Source organism: Heterodontus francisci, chromosome 5, assembly GCF_036365525.1.
Source record: "Heterodontus francisci isolate sHetFra1 chromosome 5, sHetFra1.hap1, whole genome shotgun sequence".
Lineage (NCBI taxonomy): Eukaryota > Metazoa > Chordata > Chondrichthyes > Heterodontiformes > Heterodontidae > Heterodontus > Heterodontus francisci.
This window is the reverse complement of record NC_090375.1, coordinates 144,366,797-144,394,010: the sequence shown is the minus strand read 5'-3', so window position 1 is coordinate 144,394,010 and position 27,214 is coordinate 144,366,797. Positions and strand designations below refer to the sequence as shown.

Here is a 27,214-nt window from a genome sequence, read left to right as displayed (position 1 = left end):
CTATAATGGTCTGATCCTCAAGTACTGAACTACTATTCCTAAGACAGTTTAATGAGACATGACATTTCAGTGCCCAGCCTCAGCCTACCTGCAAATCCCCACTGTTGCTTATTCACAGGAACATTTCTTTGTCATTAAAAGACATAGAAGCAGAGGTTTTATGTTGCTGTTTACCTATTTTATGATATTAACAAAAAGAGACATTGGACAAAACTTTGAAGATAAAGTTTCTTTTTATCTCAGATGTTAGAAAATATGCTTTAAATTCCAACTGCAATTAAATAGAGCAAGATTCATTCACATTTCTGTAGCATTACTCAGGGGCTACCATTGACCAGAAACTGAACTGGAGTAGCCACATAAATACCGTGGCTACAAGAGGTCAGAGGCTAGGAATCCTGCAGCGAGTAACTCATCTCCTGACTCCCCAAAGCCTGCCAACCATCTACAAGGCACAAATCAGGAGTGTGATGGAATACTCTCCACTTGCCTGGATGGGTGCAGCTCCAACAACACTCAAGAAGCTCGACAACATCCAGGACAAAGCAGCCCGGTTTGATTGGTACCCCATCTACAAACATTCACTCCCTCCACCACTGACACACAGTGGCAGCAGTGTGTACCATCTACAAGATGCACTGCAGCAAGGCCCCTTAGACAACACCTTCCAAACCAACGACCTCTACCAACTAGAAGGACAAGGGCAGCAAATACATGGGAACGCCACCACCTGCAAGTTCCCCTTCAAGTCACACACCATCCTGACTTGGAACTATATCGCCGTTCCTTCACTGTCGCTGAGTCAAAATCCTGGAACTCCCTTCCTAACAGCACTGTGGGTGTACCTACCTCACATGGACTGCAGTGGTTCAAGAAGGCAGCTCACCACCACCTTCTCAAGGACAATTAGGGATGGGCAATAAATGCTGGCCTAGCCAGCGACACCCACATCCCATGAATGAATTTTTAAAAAGTTGAGACTTTCAAAGCTTTTGAATCCAATTTACATATAATCTGTGCTGCAGTGGCTTCCTAAAGGGGCTCAACACTATACAAACCACCAGGCAGAAGACTCCAGTTTCACCTGGTCTGTGATGCAAACCAATAGACTGCGGTATGACAAAGTGGGCCATGGTTCTTTAATCATGTTAATAGTGATTTTAACATAGAGCCCTTGTTTGAAATGCAGGAATTTCCAGACAGTCTCCTTTTTAAAAATATCCACAGTTCCAAGCTTTTTATTTTAATTCCCATTTTGCCAAGGGTTACAATGATGAGAATCCACTTCTATAAAAAAAGTTCACAAAACTTGAAGAGTCCTAACATGGGCAGCTAATAGTACAATTCCATTAATTATATGTTGTTAGTTTACTAGAAAACAAACTTCACACATTATTTCCAAAATGAAGTTATCCTACCTTTATAAAGGTTGGAAGGTGGATGCACATGGTTCGGGATTTATTGATGAATCAGGTTACTGTATAATACATGTGTAAAGGATGTTAGTTAATAGATCCTCATATTTTAAAACTACATCCTCTGCTTTTAGCTTTTACTCTGCAACAAAGAGAAATGCTAAGGAATGGAATTTCCATTGATGTAAGGTTTGGCAAAATGGAAATTAAAACAAAAGATTAAAATTTAAATCCATTAAAGGAAGCTGGTCTACAAATCTCTTGAATAAAATCGGACTCAAAACAACTTATATTTATAGAGTGCCTTTGACATAATAAAACGTCCCAAAGCTCTTCACAGAAGCTTTATAAAACAACACGACACCAAACCACATAAAGAGAAAGTCGGCTGAATTTTATATTGCCACCACCGGTAAAAAATGTCGGCCCGCACACACGGGCTTTACTCCACGGAACCGCCGCAACATTAAACGCAGCGGCTCATTTACATGGCCAGGGCGGAACACCCCCCCCCCCCCCACCCATGACGTGGGCAGGACAGTCTGTCCCTGGCAATGGCATCCGGCGCCATTTTTAAAGGACTTAGAGCCCTAAAGTAGAATTCAAATTTTAAAGGGACATTTGTTGAAAAATAAATTTACTGATCGACACCCTCTCCCAACGCCCCCCAACAATGGTAGTTCATTCCTTGCTCCCTCCCCCTACAAAATACTTACCTTGTGTACCCGACCATTCCCCTCCCACCAAAGTTTATAAACTTTTACCTTCAACCCCTTCCCACCATCCCCTAGACCAATCAGGATAGTTTGACCCTGCTCCCCCACACTGAAATACTTACCTGCTACCCCCTCCCCACCAGTGTCCCGCATCGGATCTCCGAACAGGAGTGAGTATTTAATTCATTAATTTACCTAAATTAGCATATTTAAATGTTGGTTCCATCGCCGAGTGGCGTGGGGGCGGGGGCACAGGGCCTCGCCGCTGCCAATATCGGGCCAGGCCTTCCCAGCAAGGAGGCCCGTAGCGGGCCTCTCACGGATGCATTTACTGGCCTTCCACCCTCACCACGACCTGCGACGTCGGCAGGCCTGTAAAATCCAGCCCATTAGGTCAGATGATCAAAAGCTTGATCAAAGAGGTAGGTTTTAAGGAGTGTCTTAAAGGAGGAAAGCAAGGTAGACTGTCGGCGAGATATAGTGAGGTAATTCCAGAGCTCAGGGCCTGGGCAACTGAAGACACAGTCACCATTAGTATAGCGATTAAAATCAGGAATGCTCAAGAGAGTTGTGGGGCTAGAGGAGATTATAGACATCGGGATGGGTGAGGACATGGAGTGATTCGAAAACAAGGATGAAAATTTTAAAATCAAGACACCGCTTGACCGGGAGCCAATGCAAGTATAAGGGCGACAGATGAACAGGACTCAATCTAGTAAGGACACAGGCAGCAGAGTTTTGGATGACCTCAAGTTTATGGAGAGTAGAATGTGGGAGATCAGCCAGGAGTATGCTGAAAGAGTCAAATCCAGAAGTAACAAAGGCATGAATGAAGCAGGGGCGAAGCTGGGCAATATATCGGAGATTGAAATAGATGGTCTTAGAGATGGCACGTGTATGTGGTTGGAAGATCATTTCAGGGTCAAATATAACACCAAGTTTGCTAACAGTTTAGTTTGGTCTCAAACAGTTGCTAGGGAATGGAGTTTGCAGCAGGAACTGAAAATGATGGCTTCAATCTTCCCAATATTTAATTAGAGGAAATGTCTGCGCATCCAGTACTGGATGTCGGATAAGCAGTCTGATAACTAAGCAACAGTGGAGTCGTCGAGAGACGTGGTACTGAGGTAGAGCTGAGTGTTGTCAGCATACATGTGAAAACTAACGCTGTGCTTTCAGATGATGTTGCCGAGGGGCAGCATCTAGATGAGAAATAAGAGGGGGCCAAAGGTAAACCCCTTGGGGCACACCAGATGTAAAGTTGTGGGAGCAGGAAGAGAAACCAAAGAGACACATGTACCAAAATCAGCATTATAGTGATTTAAGAACTATGTTACAGAAACTGGAAAAGACGTAGGAGCCCATCCCTTTTGCAAGGAAATCATGAACAGCACCCAGTGGAATCTTGGTGTCAAATGTGGCAACTGCAACATTTATTTAAAAGAATTAAAACATACCCCAAATTCCTTTTACTATTAGTGTTGTAGCACCTCAGTTTTACACCTCACAGCTCTTCAACCTGTAGAGAAACTCCTTCTCCGATCGACTCTACTTCCCAAATTGCTTTATCCTCACGTAAAAATAAGTATGCCTTTAAAATGGGGACTAAACTACCTGTATGCACCCTGGTCCAATTATTCCTCACTTCTAACTTTAACATATTAACCTGCTTCCCCTACCTTTGTCTTGAGTCCTCACGTGAAATGCCACAGGAGATAAACTAGTTTACAATTATATTCATACAAAAATACTTCACAATGGAGTGATGCTTCAACATACACCAAGTCATCCCTATTCCATTCTACTTGGTAATTATTTCTTCCTGAGGCAATCATTTAGCAGCTGAGGGGCCAACAAGCTACTTCCTTCCAGGTTTCTGCTTGTTTCACTCTAGGTAGTTGCAACGAGATGCACAAGTGCCTTCCCTGCTGGCTCACTTGGCTGACTATGCACTCACCCTAACCTGCTTTACACAATTGGTAAAATATACTTGGGCACATCTGGGTTTGATCACCATTAGCACTGCACATTAACACGCCAATGCACTGCACCACACATGGTCCTGAATGCAATTTTCAGAGTGATGGAGCTCATGGAATATATTGATAAAGCCTTACTTCAAATGAAGTCCAAGTAAAAGTGACACAAGCATTTCTATAAGAACAAACAATTTCTCTTGGGCAGAAATTACTTTTCAGAAATGTGAACCAAATGTTTAGGTGCAAAGATTTTATTTTATTACATACTTAACCCCAATTGATTCTCACGTCAGATCAAACCCACCTTATTCTACTGGTGCAGCAGCCCAGTCTCAGATAAACACAACATTAAACCAAAATGTCATTAATAGAATTAAATACCTTAAAAAAAAATTAGCCAAAATCAGCTAGAGGCTTTTTTTTTTTTGAAGAGTGTGGAGCAGAACAGAATATAGACCTGGCTACCAGACAGAGGTTAAAGACTTTTTTTTAAAAATTTGTTCATTAAATATGGGCGTCACTGGCAAGGCCAGCATTTATTGCCTATCCCTAATCAAGGAGGTAATGGTGAGTCACCTTCTTGACCAGCTGCAGTCCATGCGGTGTAGGTAAACCCACAGCGTTGTTAGGGAGGGAGTTCCAGGATTTTGGGCCAGCAACAGTGAAGGACGATGCTGAGGGGTCTGTTGGCTTTATTTTCATTATGATTTGATACAACTGAGTAGCTTGCCAGGCCATTTCAAAGAGCAGTTAAAAGTCAACCACATTGCTGAGGGTCTGGAATCACATGTAGGCCAGACCAGATAAGAATGACAGATTTCCTTCCCTGAAGGACATTAGTGAACCAGGTGGATTTTTTACTATTCAGTAGTTTCATGGTCACCACGACTGTGATTAGCTTTTTAATTCCAGACTTATTTAATTGAAATACGTTCACGAGTTCCTCGGCCTGTTTCACTTGCAGTTCTGATGAAAAATCACTGACCTGAAACGTAAACTCTGCTTCTCTCTCCATAGATGCTGCCAGACCTGCTGAATATTTCCAGCATTTCTTGTTTTTATTTCAGATTTCCAGCATCCGCAGTATTTTGCTTTTATTTATAGGAGCAGTTGTTTCCCTTCCCATTCATACATTTTTGAAATGATTCATACCCCCCCTCTCTAACTCCTAGAGTTACCCAGGACGTGCCAAACTCTTTACATATTGTTGTGCCTCTGACAGTTGTCCTCTAAATAAATCACAAACCAATTCCAGATGTTTCTTACCTCCATCGGAACAGGATCCAAGCCAGCACAATTTTCATTGCATTTGTCATAGACTAGTCGCAATTTCCTGAAAAGCACAGACAGTTGGCGAAGATGTTCTTGCAACTTCCCCTGCCTGTCCTGGTGGGTGGCAGTGTGATATGATACACCATTTGGTAACTGAAATTCAGATAGATTAGTTGAGACTTTTATCTTAAAAGATAAATAATTATCACACCACTGTGGCTGTAGGCAATCCATTAACAAATCCTTGAGACGATCCAAAGCAACACTGTTTGGAGTTAACAAATAAAATAGTGTTATCACAGAAGTCATTGGGTGCTATAAGAATTATTTATTGATGAAGATTTCTCTCAAGTTTGCCACGAACATGGGTGTAGGTTTAGTTTAAGCACAATATACTTTAGTCAGAAAGTTTGCAAAGTCAACATACATACAAAAACACTTGCCTACGGAAAGAGCAGATATTTTACTTAGCTGAGCTGTAGGAAGCTGTGGACTGGTGTGCACTACCACAATGACCAGTTCCTACAGCAACTGGGCAACAAGCGCCGACGTCAAAAATAATTCAGCGTCACTTGGCAGCTTCACCTGCAGCACTTGTGGCAGAACCTGCTTCTCAAGGATTGGCCTTCACAGCCATCAATAAAGGTGCACCAAGAGAAGACACCCCACTTAAATGGACTGTTTGCTGCGTGTCCATCATCTTTCGTAGATGGAAGGATGCCAACCATTCATTCAGGAATCAGGAAAACTTATGACGATCCAAGTGTGGTGACAAAATTATATATTTTCCTGACAGGTTAGATCTGCCAGACTTAATTCAATATTTCAAAAGCAAAAAACCGTTTCTATTCAACCTGGGAAAAGAGGGAACCACGGAGATCTGGATGGACGATAGAGATGAGCAGGAAAAGACAACTAGATTAAGAGACAAGAAACATGTAGTCAGAGACTAAAACAGTGATCTTTCTAAAGAAATGTTTTTGCCATACTGAAGTATCAGAAAAATCCTTCCCCCATCTCCAAAAACCCTGGCAGTTACATAGCTGACTTGGGGGAAAAGGTAGGCTCTTTTACAGTATGATTCCCTTTGCAGTTACACAAACAGCCTTCTCCCATATACATGGGTAAAAAGATACAGTAGATGAAGATAAACAAATACACTAACTGCATTTCTCCTCATTTAGATTTTTGCCAATTATCTTAAACCTGTGACCTCTTGTTACTGACCCTCCCGCCAGTGGCAAAGGTTGTTCCCCATCTTCTCTAACAAAACCCTTCATTGTTTTGAGCAACTCAACAAATCCTCCCCTTAATCTTTCCTGTTCTAAAATGAACAATACCAGCATCTTGTCTTTCCACATAACTGAAGTCCCTCATCAATGACACCATTCTGGTAAATACCCTCTGCACCCTTCCCAACCTTCCTGAAGTGTGGTTCCCAGAATTGGACAACATACTCCAGCAAGAGCCTAACCAGTTTATCATAACTTCATTGCTTCTATACTCTATGCCTTTATTCATAAATCCAAGGGTTCCAAGTGCATTTTTTTTTTAAAAAAAACCTGATCAACTTTTCATGCCACCTTCAAAAATGTATTTGTGAACCTCCCATGTCTCTCTATTCCTGCATCCACTGTAAAATTGTATCTAGTTTATTTTGTCTCATTTTTTCCTTTAAAAATTCATTACTTCACACGTCGCTGCATTAAATTTCATCTGCCATGTATTTGTCAATTTTGTCAGTCCATCACTATCCTCCTCACTGTTCACTACATTTCCACCTTTGAATCATCTGCAAACTTTGAAATGATGACCCCCATACACAAGTTCAGGCCAGTGATGTACAACAAGAGAAGTAGTCCTGATACTGACCCCTGGGAAACACCACTGTGTACTTCCCTACAGTCTGAAAAACAACTACCTTAATTCTCTCGGCAAACCAAGGATGCATCCCATCTGGATTGGGTGACTTTTCTACTTTTGAGCACTGCTAGCTATTTAATTACATCATCTTTGTATTTCTAACCATCTAACTTCTTTACACCTTCTTCCTATACTGTGACATTAGCAGCATCCTTTTCTTTCGTGAAGACAGATGCAAAGTACTCATTTAGTATCTCAGCCATGTGCTCCATGGCCACAAAATTTCCTTTTCAGACCCTAATCAGCACCATTCTTCCTTTAACTATCTTTTTATTCTTTATGTTTATTAAATACTTGTGTTCCTTTTATGTTACCCATTAATCTCTCATACATTTGCTTTGCCCCTCTTATTTCCTTTGTCAGTTCTCCTTTGCACTCTCTGTATTCTGCGAGATTCTCTATTGTATTACGATCCTGACATTTATCACAAGCCTGCCTTTTGCCAGGGATGGACAGTTTAGCTCCTCCACATGATCGGGGGTGGGGGAAAACGGTCCGCCCCAGCTATTTAAATGAGCCGCCGCTCTCTGGCGCGCGCCCACGTGGGTGGGCGGCCAGTCATTTTTTCACCCATGCCGAAATTGGCGACGGGCTTATAAAATTCAGCCCATTGAAATTAGCCTTCTTCCAGTTGAATATTTTCACCTTTTATTGTTCCTTGCCTTTTTCCATAACTATTAGAAATCTAATTTTTAAAAATTCTTTCATGGGATGTGGGCATAACTGATGAGGCCTGCATTTGTTGCCCATCCCCAATCGCCCTCGAGAAGGTGGTGAGCTGCCTTCTTGAACCACTGCAGTCCTTGTGCTGTAGGTGCATCCACAGTGCTGTTAGGAAGGGAGTTCCAAGATTTTGATCCAGTGACAGTGAAGAAACAGCAGTTATAGTTCCACCAGGTAGTGGTGTTGCCATGCACTTGCTGCCTTTGTCCTTCTAGGTGGTAGAGGTCACGGGTTTGGAAGGTGCTGTCGAAGGAGCCTTGGTGAGTTCCTGCAGTGCATCTTGTATATAGTACATGCTGCTGCCATCGTGCGCGGCGGTGAAGGAAGTGAACGTTTAAGGTGGTGGATCCAGGGCTTTCAGCCGTTTCTTGATATCACATGGAATGAATCAAATTGGCTGAGGATTGGCATCCGTGATGCTGGAGATCTCAGGAGGAGGCCGAGATGGATCATCCACTTGGCACTTCTGGCTGAAGATAGTTGCAAATGCTTCAGTCTAGTCTTTTGCACTAACGTGCTGAACCTCCTCATTGAGGATATTTTAATCATTGTTTCCCAAATACACTCCCACTAAAAGATACTCCACTTACCCCTGAACAAGATCCAACACTGCCTCCTTCCTCATTGGGCTGGAAACACATTTACAGTCCAACTTAAAGTTAAATTTTCTCTTACGAGTGCAATGCCAAACAAATCTTAAATGATTCTGTGCAGTACAATGGTCCGAATTAATACCAATTCATCTGTTTACCATATGATTCTCAGAAATTTGATTTGATAGAAATTGCAACAATTCAGGTTGTTCTGAAGGAAAACTAAATTTTATCTCTAGCCTCCTCCACACACACCCTTACCATAAAACGATAAAACAATTCTCCCTGCAGAGGCTATGTGAAAGATAGTCAAGCTTCTAGCGTTTTTAATACTATATAATTCAAAGAATGCATAAGACCCTAAGGTAGGTAATCTTGTTTTCATCCTTGTTACAATATAGTAGGGGCCCAATGGAACGCTGGCTCTCAGGATTATTAGTTTCTTACCTAATAATGCAGAACTGGGAGTACTCAAATCATCACAGATACTTTCTTGGCTAATGTCCCTAATTATCCTCCTTTGTGGGGGTGGGGGGGGGGGGGTGGTGGGGGAATGGTGTTACAAATTTCAGGTCTGCCCTAGATACTTTCTTAGCTTCAGCATCACTGGTCAATTTCATGACCCAACACGGTGTCCTCTGCAATCAGCAGTTATGTCTCAACTGCATTATCCAGTTATAGAATAGCATGATTCGAAGGCTATAACAATAAAATGCTATATTGAGTGCACTGGATTCTGTGCCCTATGTAGATTTCTCCTGTATTCTAGAAGGTGGATGGATGAACACTGGTGAAATGGAGCCAATTGCAAACCAACAAACTGGTTTATTTTACATGAAATATGGGCGACACAGTGGTTAGCACCGCAGCCTCACAGCTCCAGCGACCCGGGTTCAATTCTGGGTACTGCCTGCGCGGAGTTTGCAAGTTCTCCCTGTGACTGCGTGGGTTTCCGCCGGGTGCTCCGGTTTCCTCCCACAGCCAAAGACTTGCAGGTTGATCGGTAAATTGGCCATTGTAAATTGCCCCTAGTATAGGTAGGTGGTAGGGGAATTGAGGGAAGGTGGGGATGTGGTAGGAATATGGGATTAATGTAGGATTAGTATAAATAGGTGGCTGATGGTCAGCACAGACTCGGTGGGCCGAAGGGCCTGTTTCAGTGCTGTATCTCTAAATAAAATAAATAAATATGACTGAACAGAATACTGGTTTCACAGTGCGTTTTACCTCTTTTTTTGTTGATCAAAGATAATAAATTATACATACTTTACTTTTGATATGGGCCAATTGCACTTTTCCAGTCAGTATTGCTGAGTGACTGGCACACACTTAAAAATGAGAGCTTTCTGCTTCCAATAATTCCAAACTGACTTTTACAGAGAGAGAGAGAGAATCCAAGACAGAGCACGCTAGAGTGAGCAAGAGCCAGAAGTCAATTTCTGTCTCATCCTAGATGCGCCAAGGATTGTTTTAGCCAATATGAACTGTCACCACACATGATAAGCCACCCCTCCTTGGTGTAAGTGTTACTGCAACCACACATTGTGAAACTCATAAGACTCCTTGCCAAAACCTCTGAATGGAAACCAATTTAGGGCGGCACAGTGGCGCAGTGGATGTCACCGCAGCCTCACAGCTCCAGGGACCCGGGTTCGATTCCGGGTACTGCCTGTGTGGAGTTTGCAAGTTCTCCCTGTGTCTGCGTGGGTTTTCTCCGGGTGCTCCGGTTTCCTCCCACAAGCCAAAAGACTTGCAGGTTGATAGGTAAATTGGCCATTATAAATTGTCACTAGTATAGGTAGGTGGTAGGGAAATATAGGGACAGGTGGGGATGTTTGGTAGGAATATGGGATTAGTGTAGGATTAGTATAAACGGGTGGTTGATGTTCGGCACAGACTCGGTGGGCCGAAGGGCCTGTTTCAGTGCTGTATCTCTAATCTAATCTAATCTAATCTTAACAGTAGAGGTGCAAATATCTTGAGGTGGTATTGGACAAACCTCAGTGGCTGAAACCAATAAGGCCTGCACGAAACACAATTTTGTTAGTCCCTTTGTCTGGTAACAAAAGGTAATTGATCAAATCAAAATCACAGAAAGCTGCTAAAAGTTTACCCCTTGTGGACTGAATTTCACTTTACAGGAACATCTTGCAAATTAACTCAAATCCCTTCTAGGCCAAATAGGCAAAATTCCCAAAGTGTAACAGTACAATATTTACATTCATTTTTGCACTATTTGTATGGCAGCATAAGCCAAAAGGTACTCCGTGCTAACCAGCATTGGGAACCTCAGTTAACACCTTTTTTGGTGGGACAAAGATTTTTTTTCTTGGTGATGTATATGCAGCTGGTCTGGCAGCTAGCCTCCTGAAGGAACTGGGTATGATCAGTATGTGTCTACAAGACATTTATTGCTAACATTCTCTGTGCCAATCAATTCTTGTAGATTCCACCCATTCCAGTTGACATCATGTTCCCATTTCTCATTGATGTCATTAAGTCAGTGGCACTGTCTCATGCCAACATTTTCTTAACATTAATCTATACAGGTAATTATTCAGTGATGTCTGGCTGGGCATAGCTATATTTTTTAAGGCTTACTGTGCTTACCAATATTAGTCTGAATGAGTGAGGAACATGGTACAGCAATTCTCAAGGAAAATGCTGCTCGTCATCGTGTCATGTTTTGTAGATGAATATTCTATGCAACCATAGAAATATGGCATCCCAACTTGTACAGGCCTAGCTAGACCATACCATATGAATACAGCCCAGCTGGGACAAACATTGTAATGAGTGCAAAATTACTATTTTTTAGGCTCTGCTCCTTTTGTATGCTCATTTTGTTTGTGCCTGCTCTATTTGCTCTCGCAATGGTTTAAAAAATGTATGATATGCCAATGGTGTAAACAACATAATCGATCTCAACTAAAGCAACTGTCCTCTCTCTTGTTCCTTTCCTGATCTGCAATCAGCCAGAATGCCCATTACTGACTGTTATTCATAACCTTTGCTAAAAGGTGTATGGGAATAAGGAACAGCTCTAGTTATAATCCCTCCTGTAATCAAATAGTCTAACAAGATCTGTTGTCCAGGCTGACTCAATGAAGACACCACTTGATTGGAGTACTGCAGGGCAGTGTGCACCAATAGCACTGTATCCTCGACTTCCTGTCTTTGAGTTTCTGGCATAAATGTGAAAAGGACAAGTGACTTTACGGTCTTAAAAAGAGTGAGAGTGAGCAAGCGTGAGATGGCTAAGTAGCAAGGCCTTTCAGGACATAAAGGGAGGAATTTCCCAGGGAGGCCCAGGAACTCCCCTTGACATGTTCCTATTATCTTGAGTGGGATGCAGGGGTGGGGGCAGATAGAAGATCCATCTATTGGTTCCCTAGCCATAATTTCATGGCCAGGTCGAAAATGAATACTTCATTAAACATTTAAATTATTTCCTCTTCATCTAGAATTTCACTATTTTCATCCTGCAGCATCTGACTTTCCCCTCTGTTATATTATGGTTATGCTAGATAACAGCAAAGGATGTTTAGTAAAAAGCTATCTTTTTTGCAGCCTAATATCCCTTTTAATCTGTTTTAGCACATTCTTATGCTGCGCTCAGTTTTCTCTGATCGCTTTTCCCTTTAGATCTTGTATAAATTGTTTCTCTATTTATTTCCATTTTAATTGTCCTATTAATTCATTTTGAAAACTACATATTTAATTTATATTTTCTTTTAATGAGCATATGCTGATTTGGCCAATATTCTTTATCTATAGGTGCATCAAATGTTGTGCGTCTATAGTGCTGAATGTTACACAATTAATATCAGTCAATTTTCTCAGACTTCACTGGTCCAATCTCTTTGATTGATAGGACAGTCAATCTGTGAATATGAGGGATGTAAAAGGTCAATCGATCAATCAGCTAAGATGTCACAGACTACAAACCAATAAGGAACTTGTAGTGCCACTTTTCCAGGTAGCTACCACCGGACTATATTTTCTGCCTTCTCCCAATACTTCTACCCCTTGTGCTCCATTCCACAGCCTGGATCTACCCTGGGGTCCATAGCAAGGCATGGGCCTTAATCCTACCTTTGGTTTAACTAATGGGGATTCTACCCATAATCTTGTACCATAAAACAAAGAATGTAATTTACATACTAACAAATTAAATAACCGGTGAATAAAGTTCTAAGTTTCTTAGCAGTCAAGAACTGCGCCACATCCACACATTAACAGCACTAGAAAAACATCACTCAGTTGCACACAGAATCTAATTACAACGGTAAATTCAGCTGGTTAACCTCCCTTTATATTACAGAACACTAACAATACTGCAATGAGCACCAAATTGGACAACAAAATACATTGAAACTGAAAATGTGAAAACATCACATTGAGAATGGATAAAAGAAAAAAGGATAAAAAGTGTTAGATTGAAAAGTAGTTGATTTTGGTCAGATGAAAGAGGACCTAGCCCATATGATTTGTTTGGAAAATTTGACATGTTGAAACAGCAGATAATCAAATGTTATGAAAAAGTCCTCCGGAACTCAATCTAATTTTACGGATGCAAAAGTGATCATGCGTGTGGTTTCCAGCATAATTGTTTTCTGAAGGACCCAACTGGCAGGTGGAAGACATGTACCACACTAAGTGAAAATCTCAAAAGATAATTAAGTTAAGCAACAAACAAAAAATTACTTACTGATGCACAAGAGCTGTTCCAGGGATTGCCAACAAAGTTGTTTTCAATAGAAATCCTGACAGCACAGTATTACGATCAGGTGAGGAGGGGTCGCAAGGCTCCCCTCTTGCCCTTCCTCTTGTTTGACCGCAACAGATTTTATTCCTTTTTAAACTGTGGTTGTGCTTACCACTTCAGTGAGTGTTTTACCTTTTCCTTTGTTGTGATCGTAAAGAACCAATTGGACAGGTTTTCGAGTTTAATCAGGAAAGAGGCGAGTTTATTATACTTAAGAAACAAACCCGATCTAGATAAAATAATAAAACTATGCTACATTTTCACTCACACACACATACGAGAATAACACACAGAGTACAGAGTGATAAGAAATAGTTTGGTTTGGATTAGATTCCAGAACAAGTAAAAATTAATATAAAGTCTGCGGGGTCAGCTAATTCCATTGTCTTCTGGCTGTAGTTGTGCTCTTGGAGTTTTTGGCTGGTAGAAGTGTACTTCGTGGCTAGCCCACCTGACTCAGGGTTTTCTTGGAGACACAATTGTAGGTGGCTTTCTTCCCTTGGAGTCTGTCTGTAGCCATCTGTCGGCTTGGATGGTCCACAGTCGCAGATAGTTTTCAAACTTGCGATATTATCTGGAGAGGAGGGAGAGGGACACAGCCCTACTGGGGTTCTGCCTGGTTAGCACTCAAATCGCGTTTGCTTCAAAGTCTCAGGAGCTTGTCTGCTGTGTGTAACAAAACTCCCAGTTTTACACAGCCTGGGGAGACTGTCACATGATTCTCTCAATCCCGTTTTTAAATTAGGTCCAAAGTCTAAAATCCAAATCCCTCTCAGGTGGTATTGCCAGTGTTTACCTCCAGAGGGACATCTCCACTCATGAATGCCTCAAAATGGCTTTGAATGTCCTGCTAACAAGGGTGATATGGATAATCTACTCAGTTAGCCAAAGCATTGTCCTGGATGGGATGCTTGTTAGATACGTGTCTCCAATTCGATGTCCTGGAATGTGAGGTATTTCAGATGCAAACTGTGGTGTCCATCTTGGCTGCCAGCTTTTTAAAAATTAACTGCAGGACCCCAGCTTTCCTTTTTAAAAGCTTAATATCAGTTTCCAATCGATAAACTAAAAAATCCTGTCTTGGCATAGCATGTGTTCTTGACAACAGAGGTGAATGCTTTTAAAGTTATTAAGATGACATATATGTTCAGTGCCTGCAAATGAAAAGATTTGTAGACAGTTCCCAGGTTGCATATTTTCAAAAGAATCCAGTGTGGAAAGGATATCAAATGAAGTTTTGTAAAAACTGAGCAAAGCATTAATAGTTATTATTGAGCTGAAAATAAATCAGCCACTGAAGATTGATGATCGGGATTACACATTTAAGCAGCGAGTTAGCTCTAGTTTTAAGCCTCGTAAATATAACTGATTTTCCCTGGTCAAGTACCAGCAATAGAAACAGCAAGGTTTCTCACCACCATAAAACATATACATATAGCAGAGCCCAGGAAAAAGGAGTCAGATGGCTCATCTGCAGATACCCACAGAGCAAGGTCATGGCCCAAGAGTCTTCTATATGTAAGGTTCAGGATTTCAGAAGTTTCAGTCCACAATAATTAATAAAATTGCAATTAAAAGAACTCGAGAGAAACATCAATAATCCACTAACTGCACCCTAACAAGCGTAAATGGAGCATTCCTGCAAAACACTGCAGGAAGTACTATGAATCAAATATATTAAAAATTACAGTATCTGCAGATTATATCCCATAGTTCAACACAGCCTAGTGTCAAAATCTAAAACTACATATGAAAACCTTTTATTGCACACATTACCAGACCTTGTTCCGTCTTGGACAGCTTTACCCATCTTATCTTTCGGACCTGCGTGTTAGAACATAGAACATAGAACAGTACAGCACAGTACAGGCCCTTCGGCCCACGATGTTGTGCCGAACCTTTAACCTACTCTAGGATCAAACTACCTACATACCCTTCATTCTACTATCATCCATGTACCTATCCAAGAGTCGCTTAAATGCCCCTAATGTATCTGCTTCTACTACCACCGCTGGCAGTGCATTCCACGCACCCACCACTCTCTGTGTAAAGAACCTACCTCTGATATCTCCCCAAAACCTTCCTCCAATCACCTTAAAATTATGCCCCCTGGTGATAGCCCTTTCCACCCTGGGAAAAAGTCTCTGGCTAGCCACTCTATCTATGCCTCTCATCATCTTGTACCCCTCTATCAAGTCACCTCTCATCCTTCTTCGCTCCAATGAGAAAAGCCCTAGCTCCCTCAACCTTTTTTCGTAAGACATGCCCTCCAGTCCAGGCAGCATCCTGGTAAATCTCCTCTGCACCCTCTCTAAAGCTTCCACATCCTTCCTATAATGAGGCAACCAGAACTGAACACAATATTCCAAGTGTGGTCTAACCAGGGCTTCATAGAGCTGCAGCATAACCTCGCGGCTCTTAAACGCAATCCTCCTGTTAATGAAAGCCAACACACCATACGCTTTCTTAACAACCCTATCAACAGTGGCGCAGTGGTTAGCACCGCAGCCTCACAGCTCCAGCGACTCGGGTTCAATTCTGGGTACTGCCTGTGTGGAGTTTGCAAGTTCTCCGTGTCTGCGGGGGTTTTCTCCGGGTGTTCCGGTTTCCTCCCACAAGCTAAAAGACTTGCAGGTTGGTAGGTAAATTGGCCATTATAAATTGCCCCTAGTATAGGTAGGTGGTAGGGAAATATAGGAACAGGTGGGGATGTGGTAGGAATATGGGATTAGTGTAGGATTAGCATAAATGGGTGGTTGATGGTCGGCACAGACTGGGTGGGCCGAAGGGCCTGTTTCAGTGCTGTATCTCTAAACTAAACTAAAAAACTTGGGTGGCAACTTTGAGCGATCTATGCACATGGACCCCAAGATCCCTCTGTTCCTCCACACTACCAAGAATCCTGTCTTTAAGCCTGTATTCTGCATTCAAATTCGACCTTCCAAAATGAATCACTTCACATTTTTCCAGGTTGAACTCCATCTGCCACTTCTCAGCCCAGCTCTGCACCCTGTCAATGTCCCGTTGCAACCTACAACAGCCTTCCACACTATCCACAACTCCAGAAACCTTCGTGTCATCGGCAAACTTGCTAACCCAGCCTTCCACTTCCTCATCCAAGTCATTTATAAAAATCACAAAGAGCAGAGGTCCCAGAACAGATCCCTGCGGAACACCACTGGTCACCGAGCTCCAGGCTGAATACTTTCCATCTACTACCACCCTCTGTCTTCTATGGGCCAGCCAATTCTGTATCCAGACAGCCAACTTTCCCTGTATCCCATGCCTCCTTACTTTCTGAATGAGCCTACCATGGGGAACCTTATCAAACGCCTTGCTAAAATCCATATACACCACATCCACTGCTCTTCCTTCATCAATGTGTTTTGTCACATCTTCAAAGAATTCAATAAGGCTTGAGAGGCATGACCTGCCCCTCACAAAGCCATGCTGACGGTCTCTAATCAAACTATGCTTTTCCAAATAATCATAAATCCTGTCTCTCAGAATCCTCTCCAATAATTTGCCCACGACTGACATAAGACTGACTGGTCTATAATTCCCAGGGTTATCACTATTCCCTTTCTTGAACAAGGGAATAACATTTGCCACCCTCCAATCATCTGGTACTACTCCAGTGGACAGTGAGGATGCAAAGATCATCGCTAAAGGCGTGGCAATCTTTTCCCTCGCTTCCCGTAATATCCTTGGGTATATCCCGTCTGGCCCCGGGGACCTATCTGTCCTCATGTCTTTCAAAATTTACAGCACATCCTCCCTCTTAACCTCAACCTGTTCGAGCATATCAGCTTGTTTCACACTGTCCTCACAAACGACCAGGTCCCTCTCACTAGTGAATACTGCAGCAAAGTATTCATTTAGGACCTCCCCTACCTCTTCCGACTCTAGGCACAAGTTCCCTCCACTATCCCTGATCGGCCCTACCCTCACTCTGGCCATCCTCTTGTTCCTCACGTAAGTGTAGAACGCCTTGGGATTTTCCTTAATCTTACCCGCCAAGACTTTTTCATGTCCCCTTCTAGCTCTCCTAAGTCCATTCTTCAGTTCCTTCCTGGCTACCTTGTAACCCTCTAGAGCCCTGTCTGATCCTTGCTTCCTCAACCTTAACTGTTAACTGTGTTTAATTCGATTCAGGTGGTGGGAATGAACTGGAGATTCACTTGTGTTCATACCTAAAGGAACTGCTAAACTTGTGGTTGTTGAATTGGAGGTGCATGATACATAAAAACTTGTATTTACAAAGACAGGCATTAAGTGTCAGAAAACACTCCAGTTCTATTTTTCACTGCCTGGCTCTGAGTTCTAACACTGGGTTCCAATTCTGTGCATGTGCGTATAAAGAGTTCATGTAAAATGAATTTGGGCATTAAATGCTCATGTTGGCAATAAAGGGTAGATTTTATGAATTTACAATTAATTAAAAAATTAATGGACAGAAAATACTGCAGGGCTCAAATTTCAACATGTAATATGGGTGAACTAAGTTCTGTGCTGAGTGTGCAAATTTGTAAAAAGAACATAAGAACACAAGAAATAGGAGTAAGGAATAGGTCATATGGTCCCTTGAGCCTGCTCCACCATTCAATAAGATCAAGGCTGATCTAATCTTGGCCTCAACTCCATTTTTCCTGTTCCCCATAATCCTAGATTCCCCTATGGTTCAAGAATATATATATTTTTTAATTTGTTCGTGGAATGCGAGGGTCACTGGCTAGGCCAGCATTTATTACCCATCCCTAGTTGGCGTGAGAAGGTGGTGGTGAGCTACCTTCTTGAACTGCTGCAGTCCTATTTCAGCCTTGAACATTTTCAATGACTCAACCTCCACTGCTCTCTGGGTAGAGAATTTCAAAGATTCACAACCCTCATAGAAGAAATTCTTCCTCATCTGTGTCTTAAATGACCTTTTATTCTGAAACTATGCCCCCCAGGTTCCAGATTCCCCCAGGGGGGGGAAAAGAGATATCCTCTCAGCATCTACCCTGTCGAGACCCCTCAGAATCTTCTGTTTCAATTAGATCACCTCATTCTTCTAAACTCAAATGAGTATCAGCCCTACCTGCTCAACCTTTTCTCATAAGGCAACCCCTTCATCCCAGGAATCATTCTGATGACCCTTCTCTGAACTGCTTCCAATGCAAGCATATCCCTCCTTAAAAAAGACCAAAACTGAACACCGTACCCTAAGTGTCGTCTCACCAATGCCCTGTACAGTCGTGGCAAGACTTCCCTACTCTTATACTCCGTACACCTTGCAATAAAGGCCAAAATTCCATTTGTCTTCCGAATCACTTGCTGTACCTGAATGCTAACTTCTTGAGTTTCAGGTACGAGGACACCCAGATCCCTCTGTACCACAGCATTCTGTAGTGTCTCTACATTTAAATACTTCGCTTTTCTATTCTTCCTACCAAAGTGGATAGCCTCACATTTTCCCACATTATACTCCTATACTCCAACTGCCAAATGTTTGCCCACTCACTTACCTATTGTCACAAAAACTTGCTAGGTCAAATGACCATTTTTTAATCCACAGGCTGGAAACCCGAATATAAAACTGGAGACAAACCACTCTAACCTTGCAAGCTTCGGTGACCGTGAGCACGGAGACATACTCCCTGCTGCAGACTGTAGTGTTCAGTGGTTTAATTGATCTGTGTTTGATTGCACTAGCCTGTTCACCAATCGATGCTCACTGTGCTTAATTACTTAGGGCTGAGGGGGGAGCGACTGAGTAGAGGAGTCTCCAGAAGGAACAGACAAGACTCCCTTGAAGGAAATCAGCTGCATCGCTGTCTGCTGGAGAACCACCAAACAAGCATCCACATCTTCAAACCGGAAGCCTCAGGACCACCCGCTTCCAATTTCTCGTTTGTTTTTGCTTTGATCCTGGGCAAGCCCCCAAATTTTTGTTACAATCAGGTGAGAAGGGGTCGAAAGGCTCCCCTCTTTTTCCTCTCCTCGTTTGACCACAACAGGATTATGTCTTTTCGAAGTGGATATACTTGTCAATTCAGTGAGTGTTTAACTACCTGCCGCGATCATAAAAAGAACCAGACAAGTTTTCTCTTGTGTAACAAAGAAAGAGGCGAGCTTTATTGTGCTTAAACTGATTTAAGTAAAAATAAAATACACTCCAGTTTCCTCTCTGACACTCACGCACGCGCGCACACTCACACAAATAGGTTACTGAGTGGGGAAGGGTAGAATGGTCAAATTAGAGTCCAGAGAAATTAAAAGAGTATACAATCTGTGGAGGTTGGTGTCTCTGCTGGCTTCAGGCTAAATTCGGTGGTCGTACGACGTATATCCGTCCAAAAGCTCGGAAACCTGAAATCCTAAAGCTTTGAAATTGAAACTGAAGAACTGGAGAGGGGCATAGAATCTGTAACAGACAAGCATTAGTCAAGATACAGCTGGAACAGCAGAGACTAGAGCTAGAATTCAAAGAAAAAAGAAAGACACAGAATTACGGGAAGGGAGACAGAATTAGAGGAAAGGGAGAGAAAAAGAGCTTTTCAGAAGGAGGAGGAGGAAAGAAAGTGAAGACAGCTCGAACCGAATAAGCGAAGACCCTATGTACCCAGTGAAGGCACTGCTGGTGACAGAACTACCCCTAGCTCACGACCGAGTGCTGATCTCAAAGTTCTCCCAATTGATACTAAAGTTTGATGAGGGGAATGTGGAAGCATCTTTCATCTCATTTGAAAAACTTGCAAAACAGTTGAAGTGGCCAGCAGAGGGCTGGACCCTGCTACTGCAAAGCAAATTAACAGGAAAAGCTCATGAGGTTTATTGCCCATTATCTGACAAGAGTTCATCAAAGTATGCGATCACCAAAAATGCTATCCTAAGCACGTGAGGTGTACCAAAAATTCTGAACTCTCCAAAAATGGCCGAAACAAACACATCAAATTTGGAAGGGTTAAGCAACTTGCTTTCGCCCAATGGATACGGGCGCTTAAGGCAGATCCCATCTATGAGAGCCTCAGAAATGTGATCCTCTTCGTAGAGTTCAAAAACTTGCTTCCCCTCTCCATAAAAACCAGCGTGGCGGGACAAAAGTTTCCAACAGCCAGGAGGGCAGCAACCCTGGTTGATAATTATCAGCTTGTCCACAAGCCCTTGCTTCAAGGGAAACTCTTACCTAGTGACCTCCAAAAACCTGAAAAGGATAGAAGATGGGAGGGTGACAGGAGGATGAACGGCCATGAGCGAGAAAGGAAAGCTGGAAACAAAGGGGACCCTCCTCTGGCCAAAAAGGAGGTTGCTGAGAACAGGAGTGATTCCTAAAGTCTGTATGTTTCCACTGCAACAAGGCAGGTCACTTTCGAATTGACTGCTGGTAGTTACGGGGAAAACCCATAGGTATAGTCAAGGTATCAGTGCAGGAAAAGGGGTCCTGATGGAGAGCACGGCAGACCAGGCGGTGGCAGTATGTCCCTGCAAACTTACCACGGAGAATGCGGGAGAGTTACCAGGATCCTGTATCCCAAGGAAAAAAGTGACCCCATACCCCTCGAGTGAGGCAATAAGCAGATAGTCACACTTAGGGATACAGGGGCTACCCAGTCCCTTCTGCTGAGAAAAGGCATGAACTTTCCCCCAGAGAGTACATTCGATGCCAAAATATTAGTGAACGGTATCGGGGGAAGGTATATGCCCATTCCTTTATATCTGGTTCACCTGGAATGCGACCTTATTTCAGGACTGGTAACTGTGGGATTTGTCCCTAATTTACCTGTGGACGGTGTCGACCTGCTCCTTGGTAATGACCTAGCAAAGGCCAAACGTGGTGGCTTCCCCAGTTGTCTTAGAGAGGCCAAACGAGGTCAGGGAGACAGAGCAGTTACAGGAGAAGGTCCCTGGCATCTTGTAGTGACACGGTCGATGGCCAAACAAGCTCAGACAGAGGAGGCTGAACTAGCACTGCAGACAGATGACTCTGCTGTCTGGTTATCTGAAATCTTTTTCGGGAATTTAGAGAAACAAAAGGAAGTGTTAAGCAGATCTTACTTGGTCGAGGCTCAGCAAGTCAACCCAGTGTTAAAAAAGTTAGCACAGACTGCCCTAACTGAAGCTGAAGCAGAGGGAGTTCCAGAGTACTACTATTTAAAGGAGGAGGTGCCAATGAGGAAGTGGAGAGCTCCTCACAGACTTGCAGATGAAAAATGGACAGGTAGTGGTGCTGCCGAGGTACCGCACGGAAATATTGAGAATAGCCCATGCAATTCCAATGGTTGGACATGTCGATATCCGAAAAACCCAAGCCTGCATCATTTGTGCTGTTCACAACTCCACAAGGATGTGGTGGAGTTCTGTAACACTTGCCAGATGTGCAGGTTGTGGGGAAGTCCCAACTTGCAATAAAACCTGTGCCCCTATTTCGCCTACCGACTTTTGGGGAACCATTCAGCTGAGTGCTGGTGGACTGTGTTGGGCCCCTGCTGAAAACAAAAGGGGGCTACCAGTATCTTCTCACCATTATGGATGTGGCTACCCGATTCGCAGAGGCCATCCCTTTAAGAACTATCTCTGCCAAGGTAGTGGTGGAAGGGGTAACCCAATTCTTGGCCCAATATGGGCTGCCTGCTGAGATCCAGTCAGATCAGGGCATGAAGTTCATTTCCAGTATATTTCAAAAGGTCACGGGTAATCGGAACATAACCCAGCTAAAGACCTCAGCCTACCACCCATAGTCACAAGGGGCTTTGGAACGGCTACATGGGATTCACCCAATGAGTCCATTGGCTTTAGTCCCTTTGAATTAGTTTATGGACACAAGGTAAGAGGTCATCTTAAACGAATCAAGGAGAGATTTTTAGGACATCGAGGCCCCATACCTCCAGAGGTCGCCCACCACAGGCATCCAGAGCAACGCGGCAATGCACTGAGCAGACTGCCGCCACCTTAGCTGCTAATGCTGGGGTTGCACCGAGATGTAGTGGTAGGAAAAGAAAAATTTAACATTTGAGCACGAAGGTAGCACGGGTGTTGTAAATATTGTACATAGATTAATGTCGTTTCAATATAGATTTATTTGCTTTACTATTTAATGCACTCTCGTAAATCATTCGCTTTGTTTCAGATGAAAAGGAAAATGTTTATTGGAGGCTTATGGCAGGAACGCATTGCAAGCATCAATGCATTTCTGAAGACAGTCAGTGTGCTTTTACCCTTTTGAGTCTTCAGTCTTCAATGACGGGTGTTTGTCATTTGAAGATTTTGCACTTTATTCCTTACCAACATGCCTTCCAACTGTAGTTCTGAGGTCACCCCCTTACATTCCTTCACATAGGTGTTGCTGCAGGTTCATCATAACCCAGAAAAGATTTGATCTGCCAGTTACAAAGTGCTTCAATGTTCCAGCATCCTGTGAGGGGTAATGCCTTGATGCAGAACACTATTTCCATGGAGACGCAGGTCGCTTTCAATGAAGTTGATAGCAAACAGGCCATTCGACACATCTCCACTAAGTTCATGTACTGTTGTCAAAAAAGCCCTTGTAAATTACAGCAATGAATCAGAATACAGGCTTTTGTGACCATATTTTGAAATTTTTTTTCCTCCCAATGTTCCTTTATTAAGTGCTTCAATGTTGGCTGAAATGTGCAAATATGAGGTTCTCCCTGATGTCCCTTGCATGTCTCTCCATGGCCCTTATATCCATGATGGCATATCTATATTGTTATGCTCCTCCTCACCCTTTTCATAGTCATCCTCATCTGAGAAGGACTGGTGTTCCTCCGCATGCAAAATATGACTGCATCTAACTACCAGGTCGTGCAATGAACAGCAAAAAACGATTATTCGTGAGACTGTGGTACATAATGAAGAACCCCTCCAGACCAGTCAAGGCAGCGGAAGCGCATTTTCAACATGCCAGTGGTGTATTCGATGATGGCTCTGGTGGATGCGTGCGCAGCATTATATCGCTCTTCTGTTGCGCTTTGGGGATGCCGCACTGGTGTCATCCATGTCCAAAGCGGGTAACCCTTGTCACCCATTATCCAGCCGTCCACTTTGGCTGGTTCATCAAAAATTCCTGGCAGCTGTGAGTTCCACAAAATGTATAAGTTGTGACAGCTCCCTGGACAACGGGCGCATACCTGCATGATTCTGCGCCTGTGGTCGCAAACCAGTTCTATGTTCAAAGAGTGGAAGCCTTTGCTATTCACAAATGCTGCAGGCTGGTCACAGGGAGCTCTAATGGCCACGAGTGCAGTTGATTACCCCTTGCACTCTAGGGACCCCAGTAATGGCGCCGAAGGGCGCAGACCATGCTGCCTGGCTATCCTAATTAACATGGAAGTAGATGAAATCATTGGCACGACGAAATAGGGCATTGGTCACTTCTTTGATACACCTATGGGTTGCAGACTGTGATGTGTCACATTAGTCACCTGTTGATCCCTGGAAGGCCCCGCTAGCCAAAAAAAAAGAGTGCAGCAGTCACTTTGAGGGCACCAGGCATGGGATTCCCACTAAATCCAAGCTGTTGCAAGTCATGCTGCAGGATCCTACAAATTTCTGTGACCATTACATGTGACATCCTTAGGCGTCTCTGGCATTATCTCTGACATTTGAAGGTAATTTGTCCTTGTCCCAAGGATGCCATGATGCACCAGCGCCCGTCCTCGAGAACGCCTTTCCTGGATGGCATCATTCTGAGCATCCTCACCTTGTTCTGTCTGCTGCTGGCATTTAGGCATCATCTACTGAGGAAAAAGAGCCCTCCTCAGTCGATCCCTCTGCTCTTCTTCCCACGGTAGGAGACCAATTGAGTGTATGAGACACGTATCTTTGCAGCTTTGCAAATATTGAAATGAGCACAGCATTCCAATTCAGCCTACCGTTGCTATTCAGCTGAACCATTGAGATAATGAGCAAATTGCTTTTATGTGCTGCAAAATTGCACCCAGCAGGAAATCCCACCCACCATTAGTCTCCTCCCACTCTACTTGCACTCGTTGAGTGGCCACGTGGTTTGTATTATCTTTTAAGAAAATGTTGTGTCTGCATTGCCAGGCATGTTTCCCCATCTTCCAATCTCCTCCTGCCACCATCACCACTGATCCACCCAATGCAAATTTACATCTTCCCTCTGTTACCATTGAACCTCCTCCCATTACCTTGGACTGAATCATCATCAATTTATTCATGTCATCCCTACCAGTCCTACTCCTGTGACCATTCAACTGCCGACTCTCACCCCGGTCCTCCTAAAATCCACCTTGATGTAGTCGCCGAGTCCCGTTCCACTCCCTATGTCTTGGAATACCCAACCCGAAGTCTCGACCTTCCCCCCTAGGAAATCCAAATGCCCCGTCACTGTGATCATTCCCTCTGCCTGCCAGTGCTCTGATTTCGTCTCACAGGACCCGACATAGACAGCACTCATTCCTCCCTTCAGGCCCCTCATGACTATCCGTTTACTGGCATGCACACATCAATCCACCACCCCTGGAACCAACCACAGCCAGCTTCAGCATCAATAACAACGATTACACATCCTGAACGCTGTCCTCTTCCCTCGTCTGATCCTCCACCCACCCGAGACTCCACCCTGTCCTGCCCGAGTACCCTCTCCTGGTCCTCCATGCACCCGATAACCCCACCCTGTATCCTCGCCGGCTATCCTTGCTGTGCTTCCATGCACACCCCCCCGCCCCATGAATTCCCCACCATCCCGAGAAGAATCGAGCCTGCAGCCAAACATCCATTCCAATGTTGGTCTCCCTTGTGCCGATTAGTGCAAGATATGAAACAACTGACCTCAGACACAATTGCACAAAGCCGACTGGTGTACATCACCTTTAAACGAGTGTGCACCAGGTGGCACAGGAATACTGTTTGCCACTAACTTAATTCGGCAGTTGGACTGAATTTGAAATAATTGTAGGGTAATGAGTATTCATAGTATGAAAATGCATGCAAAGCTGCAATCCACCACTATGCGGGGGAGCACCGGACTACCGCAAACATAATTGTAATTGTGATGCAAAAACCTGCCGTCGTAAATCTGAAAAAGCAAATCGCGCCTAATTAACTAACCTGCCCGCCACCAAAGCTGCTCTTGCAGGACCCATAAAATTTTCCTAGTCTGTCTGCAAAAGCCTTTACTAGCCTAATTTTTGATGACAGGAGTCGTTAGTACAGAACTTTTGGCATGTCAGTGTGCCTCCTCAAGGCAATTTCAAAGGTTAATAATGGTCCCATCTTCAACAGACAAACATGTTGTTTGGCAGTACAGCAGGGGATCATCTAACCTGTCCATCCATGTTGCCAGGTAGAAAAGTGTCCATTTTCCTGTAGCTTAGTTCAACAGCTTACATTTATTTCATAATTCCTCCAGTTCATTTCATATTTCATCACTGTTCCCTCCATGGGCATGACACATCCTCAACTTCCTTAGTTAGCCATGGATAGTTCACCCTTCTCGTAGAATCTTTCTTCCTCAATGGAATATATCTTTGTTGAGAATTATGAAATATCTCCTTAAATGTCAGCTACTGCTTATATACCATCTTACCATTTAATCTATTTCCCAGTCCACTTTAGCCAACTCTGCCTTCATACCTTTATAATTGCCTTTATTTAAGTTTAAGACACTAGTTTCAGGCCCAAGTTTCTCACCCTGAAACTGAATGCGAAATTCTATCATGTACTCTTAAAAAACTGTCCAGTAACTAGATAGTGAAATGAACATGTAAGGATCAGAGAGAGTGTTCAACGAAAGGTATGGTTAAAAATAAAGGAAGCATAATATTTCAATTGACACATATAGTTCTGATACCCAGCCCTTTAGCCCTTTACCATGTGTATCCAAGCAAGCATCATTGGCGGGTTGGGGGGTGGGCACAGGTGACTAAAATGTATAGCCTCTTTACAATCAAAGCACGTAAGTAAATAATGAGAGAAATGTGATCCTTAATTTTAGATAGCAAATTGACAATGCCTCACAGCGATAGTGCAATGTCTCACACACCAAATACTGCATTAGCAGAATCTGCTATTGTAGCAATTCTGTACCCATAGACCAGGAGATTTGATAAGCTATACAGTGTACACCGGCCAGGTGGTTGAAGTTTCAGTAGGGGACTACTTTGGGAATAGTGATCACAATTCCGTAAGTTTTAGAATACTCATGGACAAAGACGAGAGTGGTCCTAAAGGAAGAGTGCTAAATTGGGGGAAGGCCAACTATACCAAAATTCGGCAGGAGCTGGGAAATGTAGATTGGGAGCAGCTGTTTGAAGATAAATCCACATTTGATATGTGGGAGGCTTTTAAAGAGAGGTTGATTAGTGTGCAGGAGAGACATGTTCCTGTGAAAATGAGGGATAGAAATGGCAAGATTAGGGAACCATGTATGACAGGTGAAATTGTGAAACTAGCTAAGAGGAAAAAGGAAGCATACATAAGGTCTAGGCGGCTGAAGAAAGACGAAGCTTTGGAAGAATATCGGGAATGTAGGACCAATCTGAAACGAGGAATTAAGAGGGCTAAAAGGGGTCATGAAATATCTTTAGCAAACAGGTTTAAGGAAAATCCCAAAGCCTTTTATTCATATATAAGGAGCAAGAGGGTAACTAGAGAAAGGATTGGCCCACTCAAGGACAAAGGAGGAAAATTATGCGTGGAGTCAGAGAAAATGGGTGAGATTCTAAATGAGTACTTTGCATCGGTATTCACCGAGGAGAGGGACATGACGGATGTTGAGGTTAGGGATAGATGTTTGATTACTCTGGGTCAAGTCGGCATAAGGAGGGAGGAAGTGTTGGGTATTCTAAAAGGCATTAAG

The 27,214-nt window shown here is 43.2% G+C and overlaps 1 protein-coding gene across 5 annotated transcripts in view; it reads right to left on the bottom strand.

Annotated features, from left to right (window-relative positions):
• LOC137370078 (mediator of RNA polymerase II transcription subunit 30-like) overlaps positions 1–27,214 on the bottom strand; it is a 62,212-nt gene that overhangs the window by 15,899 nt on the left and 19,099 nt on the right. For all 5 annotated transcript variants that reach the window (XM_068032182.1, XM_068032187.1, XM_068032184.1 and 2 more), the window contains one exon: positions 5,377–5,535. In XM_068032182.1, coding sequence (XP_067888283.1) covers positions 5,377–5,535 — 159 coding nt within the window. The remainder of the gene's footprint in view (positions 1–5,376; positions 5,536–27,214) is intronic.